The sequence below is a fragment of the Pangasianodon hypophthalmus genome, chromosome 11, assembly GCF_027358585.1.
Source record: "Pangasianodon hypophthalmus isolate fPanHyp1 chromosome 11, fPanHyp1.pri, whole genome shotgun sequence".
Classification (NCBI taxonomy): Eukaryota; Metazoa; Chordata; class Actinopteri; order Siluriformes; family Pangasiidae; genus Pangasianodon; species Pangasianodon hypophthalmus.
The window spans coordinates 347,299-359,930 of NC_069720.1; the positions used below are offsets into that span (position 1 = coordinate 347,299).

The window sequence follows — 12,632 nt, forward strand, 5'->3', positions numbered from 1 at the left end:
GTGAGTGTAGTGTAGTGTGAGTGTAGTGTGTGTAGTCTAAGTGTTAGTGTAGTGTGAGTGTTAGTGTAAGTGTTAGTGTAGTGTGAGTGTTAGTGTAGTGTGAGTGTTGGTGTAGTGTGAGTGTAGTGTAGTGTGAGTGTTGGTATAGTGTGAGTGTAGTGTAAGTGTTAGTGTAGTGTGAGTGTTGGTGTAGTGTGAGTGTAGTGTTAGTGTAGTGTGAGTGTAGTGTTAGTGTGAGTGTGAGTGTAGTGTGAGTGTAGTGTAGTGTTGGTGTAGTGTTAGTGTAGTGTGAGTGTAGTGTAGTGTTGGTGTAGTGTTAGTGTAGTGTGAGTGTAGTGTAAGTGTAAGTGTTAGTGTAGTGTGAGTGTTGGCGTAGTGTGAGTGTAGTGTAGTGTGAGTGTTAGTGTAGTGTGAGTGTAGTGTAGTGTGAGTGTAGTGTGTGTAGTCTAAGTGTTAGTGTAGTGTGAGTGTTAGTGTAAGTGTTAGTGTAGTGTGAGTGTTAGTGTAGTGTGAGTGTTGGTGTAGTGTGAGTGTAGTGTAGTGTGAGTGTAGTGTGAGTGTAGTGTTGGTGTAGTGTGAGTGTAGTGTAGTGTTGGTATAGTGTGAGTGTACTGTAAGTGTTAGTGTAGTGTGAGTGTTGGTGTAGTGTGAGTGTAGTGTTAGTGTAGTGTGAGTGTAGTGTGAGTGTGAGTGTGGTGTAGTGTGAGTGTAGTGTGAGAGTAGTGTAAGTGTTAGTGTAGTGTAGTGTAGTGTGAGTGTAGTGTGAGTGTAGTGTAGTGTTAGTGTAGTGTGAGTGTAGTGTAGTGTTGGTGTAGTGTGAGTGTAGTGTGAGTGTAGTGTAGTGTTGGTGTAGTGTTAGTGTAGTGTAGTGTTGGTATAGTGTGAGTGTAGTGTAGTGTTGGTGTAGTGTGAGTGTAGTGTAGTGTGAGTGTAGTGTGAAAGTAGTGTAAGTGTTAGTGTAGTGTGAGTGTAGTGTAAGTGTTAGTGTAGTGTGAGTGTAGTGTAGTGTGAGTGTTAGTGTAGTGTGAGTGTAGTGTAGTGTGAGTGTAGTGTGTGTAGTCTAAGTGTTAGTGTAGTGTGAGTGTTAGTGTAAGTGTTAGTGTAGTGTGAGTGTTAGTGTAGTGTGAGTGTTGGTGTAGTGTGAGTGTAGTGTAGTGTGAGTGTAGTGTGAGTGTTAGTGTAGTGTGAGTGTTGGTGTAGTGTGAGTGTAGTGTAGTGTGAGTGTAGTGTGAGTGTTAGTGTAGTGTGAGTGTTAGTGTAGTGTGAGTGTAGTGTTAGTGTGAGTGTAGTGTGAGTGTTGGTGTAGTGTGAGTGTAGTGTGAGTGTAGTGTGAAAGTAGTGTAAGTGTTAGTGTAGTGTGAGTGTAGTGTAAGTGTTAGTGTAGTGTGAGTGTAGTGTAGTGTGAGTGTTAGTGTAGTGTGAGTGTAGTGTAGTGTGAGTGTAGTGTGTGTAGTCTAAGTGTTAGTGTAGTGTGAGTGTTAGTGTAAGTGTTAGTGTAGTGTGAGTGTTAGTGTAGTGTGAGTGTTGGTGTAGTGTGAGTGTAGTGTAGTGTGAGTGTAGTGTGAGTGTTAGTGTAGTGTGAGTGTTAGTGTAGTGTGAGTGTTGGTGTAGTGTGAGTGTAGTGTAGTGTGAGTGTAGTGTGAGTGTTAGTGTAGTGTGAGTGTTGGTGTAGTGTGAGTGTAGTGTTAGTGTGAGTGTAGTGTGAGTGTTGGTGTAGTGTGAGTGTAGTGTGAGTGTAGTGTAGTGTTAGTGTAGTGTGAGTGTAGTGTAGTGTTGGTGTAGTGTGAGTGTAGTGTGAGTGTAGTGTAGTGTTGGTGTAGTGTAGTGTTGGTATAGTGTGAGTGTAGTGTAGTGTTGGTGTAGTGTGAGTGTAGTGTAGTGTGAGTGTAGTGTGAAAGTAGTGTAAGTGTTAGTGTAGTGTGAGTGTAGTGTAAGTGTTAGTGTAGTGTGAGTGTAGTGTAGTGTGAGTGTTAGTGTAGTGTGAGTGTAGTGTAGTGTGAGTGTAGTGTGTGTAGTCTAAGTGTTAGTGTAGTGTGAGTGTTAGTGTAAGTGTTAGTGTAGTGTGAGTGTTAGTGTAGTGTGAGTGTTGGTGTAGTGTGAGTGTAGTGTAGTGTGAGTGTAGTGTGAGTGTTAGTGTAGTGTGAGTGTTAGTGTAGTGTGAGTGTTGGTGTAGTGTGAGTTTAGTGTAGTGTGAGTGTAGTGTGAGTGTTAGTGTAGTGTGAGTGTTAGTGTAGTGTGAGTGTAGTGTTAGTGTGAGTGTAGTGTGAGTGTTGGTGTAGTGTGAGTGTAGTGTGAGTGTAGTGTAGTGTTAGTGTAGTGTGAGTGTAGTGTAGTGTGAGTGTAGTGTGAGAGTAGTGTAAGTGTTAGTGTAGTGTAGTGTAGTGTGAGTGTAGTGTAGTGTTAGTGTAGTGTGAGTGTAGTGTAGTGTGAGTGTAGTGTGAGTGTTGGTGTAGTGTGAGTGTAGTGTAGTGTTGGTGTAGTGTAGTGTTAGTGTAGTGTGAGTGTAGTGTAGTGTGAGTGTAGTGTGAGAGTAGTGTAAGTGTTAGTGTAGTGTAGTGTAAGTGTTAGTGTAGTGTGAGTGTTGGTGTAGTGTGAGTGTAGTGTTGGTGTAGTGTGAGTGTAGTGTGAGTGCAGTGTTAGTGTTAGTGTAGTGTGAATGTAGTGTGAGTGTAGTGTGAGTGTTGGTGTGAGTGTAGTGTGAGTGTAGTGTGAATGTAGTGTAGTGTGAGTGTAGTGTGAGTGTAGTGTGAGTGTAGTGTTAGTGTAGTGTGAGTGTTAGTGTAGTGTAAGTGTTAGTGTTAGTGTGAGTGTAGTGTGAGTGTTGGTGTAGTGTGAGTGTAGTGTAGTGTTAGTGTAGTGTAGTGTTGGTGTAGTGTTAGTGTAGTGTGAGTGTAGTGTAGTGTTGGTGTAGTGTTAGTGTAGTGTGAGTGTAGTGTAGTGTTGGTATAGTGTGAGTGTAGTGTAGTGTTGGTATAGTGTGAGTGTAGTGTGAGTGTAGTGTGAGTGTGAGTGTAGTGTTGGTGTAGTGTGAGTGTAGTGTAGTGTTGGTATAGTGTGAGTGTAGTGTAGTGTTGGTATAGTGTGAGGGTAGTGTAGTGTAGTGTGAGTGTGAGTGTAGTGTTGGTGTAGTGTGAGTGTAGTGTAGTGTTGGTATAGTGTGAGTGTAGTGTTAGTGTAGTGTAGTGTTGGTATAGTGTGAGTGTAGTGTTAGTGTAGTGTAGTGTTGGTGTAGTGTAGTGTGAGTGTAGTGTTGGTGTAGTGTGAGTGTAGTGTAGTGTTGGTATAGTGTGAGTGTAGTGTTAGTGTAGTGTAGTGTTGGTATAGTGTGAGTGTAGTGTTAGTGTAGTGTAGTGTTGGTGTAGTGTAGTGTTAGTGTGAGTGTAGTGTGAGTGTAGTGTTAGTGTGAGTGTTAGTGTAGTGTAGTATTAGTGTGAGTGCTAGTGTGAGTGCTAGTGTGAGTGTAGTGTTAGTGTAGTGTGAGTGTTAGTGTGAGTGTAGTGTGAGTGTTAGTGTAGTGTAGTATTAGTGTGCGTGTAGTGTTAGTGTGAGTGTGAGTGTAGTGTGAGTGTAAGTGTAGTGTGAGTGTAGTGTAGTGTAGTATTAGTGTGCGTGTAGTGTTAGTGTGAGTGTAGTGTGAGTGTAAGTGTAGTGTGAGTGTAGTGTAGTGTAAGTGTAGTGTAAGTGTAGTGTGAGTGTTAGTGTAGTGTGAGTGTAAGTGTAGTGTGAGTGTAGTGTGAGTGCTAGTGTGAGTGTAGTGTTAGTGTAGTGTGAGTGTTAGTGTAGTGTAGTATTAGTGTGAGTGTAGTGTGAGTGTTAGTGTAGTGTAGTATTAGTGTGCGTGTAGTTTAGTGTAAGTGTAGTGTTAGTGTAAGTGTAGTGTGAGTGTTAGTGTAGTGTGAGTGTAAGTGTAGTGTGAGTGTAGTGTTAGTGTAAGTGTAGTGTGAGTGTTAGTGTAGTGTGAGTGTAAGTGTAGTGTAAGTGTAGTGTGAGTGTTAGTGTAGTGTGAGTGTAAGTGTAGTGTGAGTGTAGTGTGAGTGTTAGTGTAGTGTGAGTGTAAGTGTAGTGTTAGTGTAAGTGTAGTGTGAGTGTTAGTGTAGTGTGAGTGTAAGTGTAGTGTGAGTGTAGTGTGAGTGTTAGTGTAGTGTGAGTGTAAGTGTAGTGTTAGTGTAGTGTTAGTGTGAGTGTGAGTGTTAGTGTAGTGTAGTGTGAGTGTTGGTGTAGTGTGAGTGTAGTGTTAGTGTTAGTGTGAGTGTAGTGTAGTATTAGTGTGAGTGTAGTGTGAGTGTAGTGTGAGTGTAGTGTAGTGTGAGTGTTAGTGTAGTGTAGTGTGAGTGTAGTGTGAGTGTTAGTGTAGTGTAGTGTTAGTGTGAGTGTGAGTGTTAGTGTTAGTGTAGTGTAGTGTTAGTGTGAGTGTGAGTGTTAGTGTTAGTGTAGTGTTAGTGTGAGTGTTAGTGTAGTGTAGTGTAGTGTGAGTGTAGTGTGAGTGTGAGTGTAGTGTAGTGTGAGTGTTAGTGTAGTGTAGTGTTAGTGTTAGTGTTAGTGTGAGTGTAGTGTGAGTGTAGTGTAGTGTAGTGTAGTGTTAGTGTGAGTGTTAGTGTGAGTGTTAGTGTAGTGTAGTGTGAGTGTTAGTGTTAGTGTAGTGTAGTGTTAGTGTTAGTGTTAGTGTTAGTGTGAGTGTTAGTGTGAGTGTAGTGTGAGTGTAGTGTAGTGTAGTGTTAGTGTGAGTGTGAGTGTTAGTGTGAGTGTTAGTGTAGTGTAGTGTTAGTGTGAGTGTTAGTGTGAGTGTAGTGTGAGTGTAGTGTAGTGTAGTGTAGTGTTAGTGTGAGTGTTAGTGTGAGTGTAGTGTGAGTGTTAGTGTGAGTGTTAGTGTGAGTGTTAGTGTGAGTGTTAGTGTAGTGTAGTGTTAGTGTGAGTGTAGTGTGAGTGTAGTGTAGTGTAGTGTTAGTGTGAGTGTAGTGTAGTGTGAGTGTAGTGTGAGTGTAGTGTAGTGTAGTGTTAGTGTGAGTGTGAGTGTAGTGTGAGTGTAGTGTAGTGTGAGTGTAGTGTTAGTGTGAGTGTGAGTGTTAGTGTGAGTGTTAGTGTAGTGTAGTGTTAGTGTGAGTGTAGTGTGAGTGTAGTGTGAGTGTAGTGTAGTGTTAGTGTGAGTGTTAGTGTGAGTGTAGTGTAGTGTTAGTGTAGTGTTAGTGTGAGTGTAGTGTAGTGTGAGTGTTAGTGTGAGTGTTAGTGTAGTGTTAGTGTGAGTGTTAGTGTAGTGTAGTGTAGTGTTAGTGTGAGTATAGTGTGAGTGTAGTGTAGTGTTAGTGTGAGTGTAGTGTAGTGTGAGTGTTAGTGTGAGTGTAGTGTTAGTGTGAGTGTAGTGTGAGTGTAGTGTAGTGTTAGTGTGAGTGTTAGTGTGAGTGTAGTGTGAGTGTAGTGTAGTGTTAGTGTAGTGTTAGTGTTAGTGTAGAGTTAGTGTGAGTGTAGTGTGAGTGTAGTGTAGTGTAGTGTTAGTGTAGTGTTAGTGTTAGTGTAGTGTTAGTGTGAGTGTAGTGTGAGTGTAGTGTAGTGTAGTGTTAGTGTGAGTGTGAGTGTTAGTGTGAGTGTTAATGTTAGTGTAGTGTAGTGTGAGTGTAGTGTTAGTGTGAGTGTTAGTGTTAGTGTGAGTGTAGTGTTAGTGTGAGTGTTAGTGTAGTGTTAGTGTTAGTGTGAGTGTAGTGTGAGTGTAGTGTAGTGTAGTGTGAGTGTAGTGTAGTGTGAGTGTAGTGTAGTGTAGTGTGAGTGTAGTGTTAGTGTGAGTGTAGTGTAGTGTGAGTGTAGTGTAGTGTGAGTGTAGTGTAGTGTAGTGTGAGTGTAGTGTAGTGTAGTGTGAGTGTAGTGTTAGTGTGAGTGTAGTGTAGTGTGAGTGTAGTGTAGTGTAGTGTTAGTGTGAGTGTTAGTGTGAGTGTTAGTGTAGTGTAGTGTGAGTGTAGTGTGAGTGTGAGTGTAGTGTAGTGTGAGTGTAGTGTAGTGTAGTGTGAGTGTTAGTGTAGTGTAGTGTTAGTGTGAGTGTAGTGTAGAGTGTGATTGTGAGTGTGAGTGTAGTGTGAGTGTGAGTGTTAGTGTAGTGTAGTGTTAGTGTGAGTGTTAGTGTGAGTGTAGTGTTAGTGTTAGTGTTAGTGTTAGTGTTAGTGTGAGTGTGAGTGTGAGTGTAGTGTCAGTGTGAGTGTTAGTGTGAGTGTTAGTGTAGTGTTAGTGTGAGTGTGAGTGTAGTGTAGTGTGAGTGTGAGTGTAGTGTTAGTGTGAGTGTTAGTGTAGTGTTAGTGTTAGTGTAGTGTTAGTGTCAGTGTGAGTGTTAGTGTAGTGTAGTGTTAGTGTAGTGTTAGTGTTACAGCACCTGCTCATTAGTATATATTTGTATTGTAGAAGTGTAATATTTACATCCAAAGTTTAGTTTGTGTTTCTTTTATTGTGCGTTTTGGTAACGAAACACTGCCGTATATAGAATTGCGTTCTTTAACTGCGTGTGTTTTTGTTTGTTGTTTAGATTGTAATGTATAAAGAACCTTTAAAAATTGTACAGTTTAGAAGCATTTATATTTTCTTTTATTATTACTGCATAAATCATACACACACACGCACACACACACACACACACACACACACACACACGTGAAAGGTTTCTATCACAGGTATCACCCGTACAGTGAGGTGGTATTTCAGCGGCCGTGTGTGTACAGAGTCGCTGCATCTGCAGGAATATGAAGGAACTTTTTGAAGAACGTGTTTGAGTTTCATCTCTCCTGCGCCGTTAAATTAAAATCACATCCTGCGCAGAAAAGCACTTCCTGTCTCATAATTCAGTCGCACTTCCCTGCCTTCACTAATCCCTAACAGCTCTCCTGAAAAAACACACAAATCAGCAGCACAACGGCTTCTGACTTCTACAAAACACACACACACACAGAGAGAGAGAGAAAGTACACTACATGAATTGATCTTATTATACACACTTTTAAACACACACATTTGCGAACTCAGCAGTGATAGCCAATAAGCAGAGTGTGTGTGTGTGTGTGTGTGTGTGTGTCTGGGGAGTGTTTCGGGTCGGATTAAACACAGCCCTTTTAACAGCTAACAGGCGGAACCGCACATCAGTCCATAACAAGATGGAAAGTCGTGCACATAAACACACACACACACACACACACACACACACATTTCCACATTAATGATTCATAACACAATCACTCACTTATAAACATGCAGCAAAAAACTTCACTCTGCTTCTGTAGATCTAAACATCTCTCACACACCACTTCTGACTTCTCATCCTGTGTGAGAGAACGACAGCACCGAGCTTCCAAACTTCACTAAGAGACGAAACTCGGCCTCTGAAACTCTGTCCACTGTCTCTGTGTCTCACTGTCTCACTGTCTCATTGTTTCACTATCTCACTGTCTCTGTGTCTCACTGTCTCATTGTTTCACTATCTCACTGTCTCTGTGTCTCACTGTCTCATTGTTTCACTGTCTCTGTGTCTCACTGTCTCATTGTTTCACTGTCTCTGTGTCTCACTGTCTCATTGTTTCACTATCTCACTGTCTCTGTGTCTCACTGTCTCATTGTTTCACTATCTCACTGTCTCTGTGTCTCACTGTCTCTGTGTCTCACTGTCTCATTGTTTCACTGTCTCACTGTCTCATTGTTTCACTGTCTCTGTGTCTCACTGTCTCATTGTTTCACTGTCTCACTGTCTCTGTGTCTCACTATCTCATTGTTTCACTGTCTCTGTGTCTCACTGTCTCTGTCTCACTGTCTCATTGTTTCACTGTCTCACTGTCTCACTGTCTCATTGTTTCACTGTCTGTGTCTCACTGTCTCTTTGTCTCACTATCTCATTGTTTCACTGTCTCACTGTCTCTGTCTCTCACTGTCTCTGTGTCTCACTCTCTCTCTCTTGAATTTAATAAGACAAAAAAACATCATGTTCCCGAGAAACCGTAAACTCCTCTGTCCTGAAGATGTCGGAAAACTTAAAGTTCCAGCTTTACCTCTGACTGTTACAAAGCGCTGACACTGGAGACTCCTTCCATTAATGTTACATAAACGTCTGTTAAAATATTAAACAGAGCGTCTGCTGTACGAGTCCCTGTGAATCAGCTGTTGCTATAGAAACGTATAGATAACGTATTAATATAAACCTGTGATGAGCAGAGCTGCTGTTATTGGAAATTAATCAACACCTTCTGACCAATCAGAATCCAGAATTTTACAGTCAGAACGGAATGAAAAATGAAGGTAAAAGTAGAAAACAATGAAAACAAACTAACAAATACGTAAATAAATAAATAAACAAACACACGTGGCAGTAGCCGAGACGACTGAACCCTGCGGTGAGCACGTGACAGCGAGAGCCGCAGCAAGGTCACTGGCGGGAATAACACGTGGTCTAAAGAGCAAAGGAAAGTAAATAAAAACCCGCTAGTGTAGAATCATCAGCGTGGAGCCGTATCGCTCGCTTCACACCCAGCATGTGTACTATTACTCACAGCACATCCACCGGGACGACACGTCACTTCTCCCAGAATGCCCTGCTCTTCTGAAAGTCCAGCTGAAGGGTTTAATCGTTTTAAGTCGATGTTTAGCGCTCGGCGGTCACGTGTCAGGGATCGAGGTGATCGCGGTTTAAAAACGGGGCCCAAAAAAGACGTCTCGTTTCACTGCTGCCTCGCTATCGACGACGGAGCGCTGAGGAGCCTGGGTTAGCATGAACCTAGCAAGATGTGTTGTGGTGTGTGTGAGTGTGTGTGTGTGTGTGTGAGTGTGTGTGTGTGTGCGCACTTCTTCATTTTGAAACCCGGGACCGAGTGGCCGGTTCCTTTAGAGACCAAGTACACACTCTTTATCTCTCTCTGTTTGAGGAAAAGTGAAATGATGGAAATGATCTGCATCTACGGTCACTGATGTGAGACGGCACGGGTCTGATAGAGATCTGGTGTCTTGAGATAGACAGAATCTCTTTCAGTGTCACACACACGCACACACACACGCACACACACGCACACACACGCACACACACACGATGGAAACTGTCTTGTAGGCTTTTTCAGGATGATGCAATATAACTCATGGAACACGAGTATTAAGTCCTGAATGCAGGCGTAATATTGCGCGAGACCTGAGGCGAGAAAAAAACACAGATGTAATTTCAATATTTGAAATTGGCAAAGTTTAATTTAGAATAAAACCAAGCCAATAATCTTAGAAAATAGCAAATACCAGGAGAGAAAATTACATTGCAAGGAGAGGAAAAAAAAGACTTAAGGAATGTATGAAAGCAATCTCCGAGTGGAAATTAGAAATCAACTCAGAGAAAGGAGGAAAATAACAAAAGAAATATTACTGTCCACTTCCTAAATCAATATAACATCGCTGTGAGACAGAATTACCATGGTAACGCAAGTAAAGCATGAAGCAATTCTTATTATTTCAAAATAAAAATCAGAGCCTGAAGCGCAGGCGAGTTTTATTACAGTTTCCGCCACGCGTTCGTCTGAAACGTCGCTTTTCAATCACATGCTTTGTGAACGGACGAATCTGATTGGACAGACGGTGTGTTGGGTCAGAAATTAAAGTACATTTCTCTTTCCTTTCTTTCTTTTTCCATCCTCAGGGTCTTAGAGAACGCAGTGGTGCAAATGATCACATGACCACATACACAGCTAAAATGAGAAGAAAGTTATTCTCTCAAGGAATAAAAATGGCCGAATTTGTGTTTCTTGGTCATTTTGAAGCGCTGTTTCCAAATGCAGAAGAGAAATCTGAATATACTTTGTGTTATCATGAATTAGCCTGAAGTGATGTCACGCTCGAAGTCAATCACTTCATCAGTAGTGAAGATGTGAATCAGAAGCGCAGTGATGTTACGACAGACTCGATCCAGTAGCGTTGATCAGGTGTGAAAGCAGCGAGCTTGTAATAAAATGTAAAAGAGTTTGTACTGAGAAACAGGAAATGAGCCGAAATGAGCCATGTGACAGCAGGCAGGTTGAACTGAACGACGGGTGTGGAGATACTGTAGGTCGAGACATAAATCAAAACATTCTGCATGAAAACAATGACGACAAAAAAACAAAAAAAAAAACAAGAGCATTTTTTTAACAATTCGTCCTTCCGTATCCCTCCATCCGACCGTCCGTATCCCTCCATCCGACCGTCCGTATCCCTCCATCCGACCGTCCGTATCCCTCCATCCTACTGTACTGTGCTTTTACAGGTCTTTGTTTGTAAAACAATATCACAATATATTTTGTGCGATTTTGTCAACCTTACTTACTTTGACCTTATCAGAAAACTCCTCCAGCGTTAAATCATAAGAGGAAACGTTAATGTACGGACGCGTAAACGTGACGTGCACGTGTGCAGAAATACAGACGTCTCGATACGTTGGACAATTTAGTTGCGATGAGCTTTTTTTTCTCTCCCTGATAGAAAAACCTCACGTCACATTACAAACTCGTGCGTGACGGAGAGACGACGTTTCTTTGAGTGTTAGTTAGTGGGAGCGTTGAGCTTGTTTGTGTTTGTGTTTGTGTTTGTGTTGAGGTGGAAAGCTGTGTAAAACACGATCATGCTGATGATTTCACGCTGGCACTCGTCCTGTTGCTCTCACACACACACACAACAGTACAACAATACACACCGATTACACTGTGTTGAGCTGAGAGTGAGGTGATGTTTTAGTATCCAGGTGTGTGTGTGTGTGTGTGTGTGTGTGTGTGTGTGTGGAAATGCCAGCGCAGTTGGTCGGCCCCAGCATGTAAAGGGTGAAGCTTTTAGGCAATGAGCAGCAGGTGATCTAAGCTTTTTTTTCTGCTCCTCTGTAAGTCCTAATGCTCCTAAAAGCCACTCTGCTGCTGCGCTGCTGTAATTGGGCTTCAGTAGTTAATGTAGTATTGACTGCATTACATGCTCCTGTGCATCCTCTCCCGCTAATGCCATTTGCATCACCTTGTACATTTCCCCATATTGCTTCGCCGATGGCAGTTAAAAGCAATCCTGAGCCATGAATCATACGAGGGGGAACTTTTAGCGAGACGGACGTCCAGACCAGACAATTTACAGTTGAGTTAATCCGGGTACATTAGCGCGCAACACGTATTCACCGAGACCGGACAAATTTATGCCTCTTTTATTGGTTTTCAGATGACTGAGTGAAAGGATGTGATATGAAATATCCATTTTCAAAACATAAATAATGGGTCTGAAGTGAAGGCCATTACTACATTACATTACTAAAAATAAATAATAAAGCAGGCCCTGAGCGAGTGCTGCAGGAGAACAGCACATTTGGGTCAAAGAGGCTTTTTATAGCGGTTCCGACTCGGAGTTTTAACCTGAGGACCGAATTACAGGAATTACTTTCCACATTTAGAGGGAAAAATAAACGCAGAACACATTTTTAGGTTCTGATATAAATATTAATGCAATAATGAAATAAATAAACAGATCCTGCACAGAGAAAGAGGGAATATTCATCAGCAAGCTGCACAGAGGTGCAAAGGTCATTCCAGGTCATTTCAGGGGTTTTGTTTGTGTTCTGAGTTTAACTCGTTCCAGTCTCTCTGTCTGCTTCCGAGTGCAGGATCCATAACGACTCCCATTCTGTGCAGCACAACCAACGTGATGAGGAGGAGGAGGAGGATGAGGATGATGAGGATGATGGGGTGATGATGATGAGGATGATGATGATGAGGATAATGATGAGAATTAAAGGTGATGAGGATGAAGGTGATGATGAGGATAATGATGGTGAGGATGATGAGGAAGATGAGGATGATGATGATTATGATTATGATGATGAGGGTGAAGGAGATGGGGTGATGATGATGAGGATGATGAGAATGATGATGAGGATAAAGATGAGGATGATGAGGATGAAGGTGAAGAGATGATGGTGAGGATGATGAGGATGATTATGATGCGTTTCGGATTGAAGTAATTTTATTATATAATGATGTATAAGATATTAACACGTGACACGTTCGCGTGATCTCATTTGAAGCTGAAACTCTGAGACGCTCGAGCGTTCTCTCCTATCGGAAGTGTGTGTGTGTGTGTGTGTGTGTGTGTGTGTGTGTGTGTGTGTGTGCGTGTGCGCGCGCGCGCAATGTAAAGGTGAAACCTGAAACATCTCCGGTGCTGAGTTCAATCAAAGGAATGAAACGCACGCGCTACCGAGTCACTCCGCGGTACAAACCCCGAACCCGAACCCGAACCCGAACCCGAGCGGAACTGAAGGTACTCACCCTCTTCCTTGTCCAACACCATGGTCCTGAGGAATGAGGAGGAGTCCGGCTCAGGACGCTCCGCTCTCGGATCCAGCAGGGTTCTTTTCTTCTTCTTCCTATTCTTCCTATTCTTCCTCTCTCTCTCTCTCTCTCTCTCTCTCTCTCTCGGTTTAAAATAAAATAATGAAAATGATAATAGAAAAAAGGGTCCGCGTGCTGCTGCAGGCTCCGCGCGCGCGTGTGTGTGCGTCGTGCTGTTCCGTTTCAGTCACGTTCTGTAAGGTTCTGTAAGGTTCTGTAAGGTTCTGTGAGGTTCTCGGAGGTTCTCGGAGGTTCTGTGAGGGTCTGTGAGGGTCTCCGGTCGTGCACACATCCGCACAAGTC

The 12,632-nt window shown here is 42.5% G+C and overlaps 1 protein-coding gene across 1 annotated transcript in view; it reads right to left on the reverse strand.

Annotated features, from left to right (window-relative positions):
- lmo1 (LIM domain only 1) overlaps positions 1–12,632 on the reverse strand; it is a 37,254-nt gene that overhangs the window by 24,324 nt on the left and 298 nt on the right. The window contains exon 1 of the mRNA XM_026930689.3: positions 12,267–12,632. This exon is cut by the window's right edge and continues 298 nt beyond it. Coding sequence (XP_026786490.1) covers positions 12,267–12,288 — 22 coding nt within the window. The 5' untranslated portion in view covers positions 12,289–12,632. The remainder of the gene's footprint in view (positions 1–12,266) is intronic.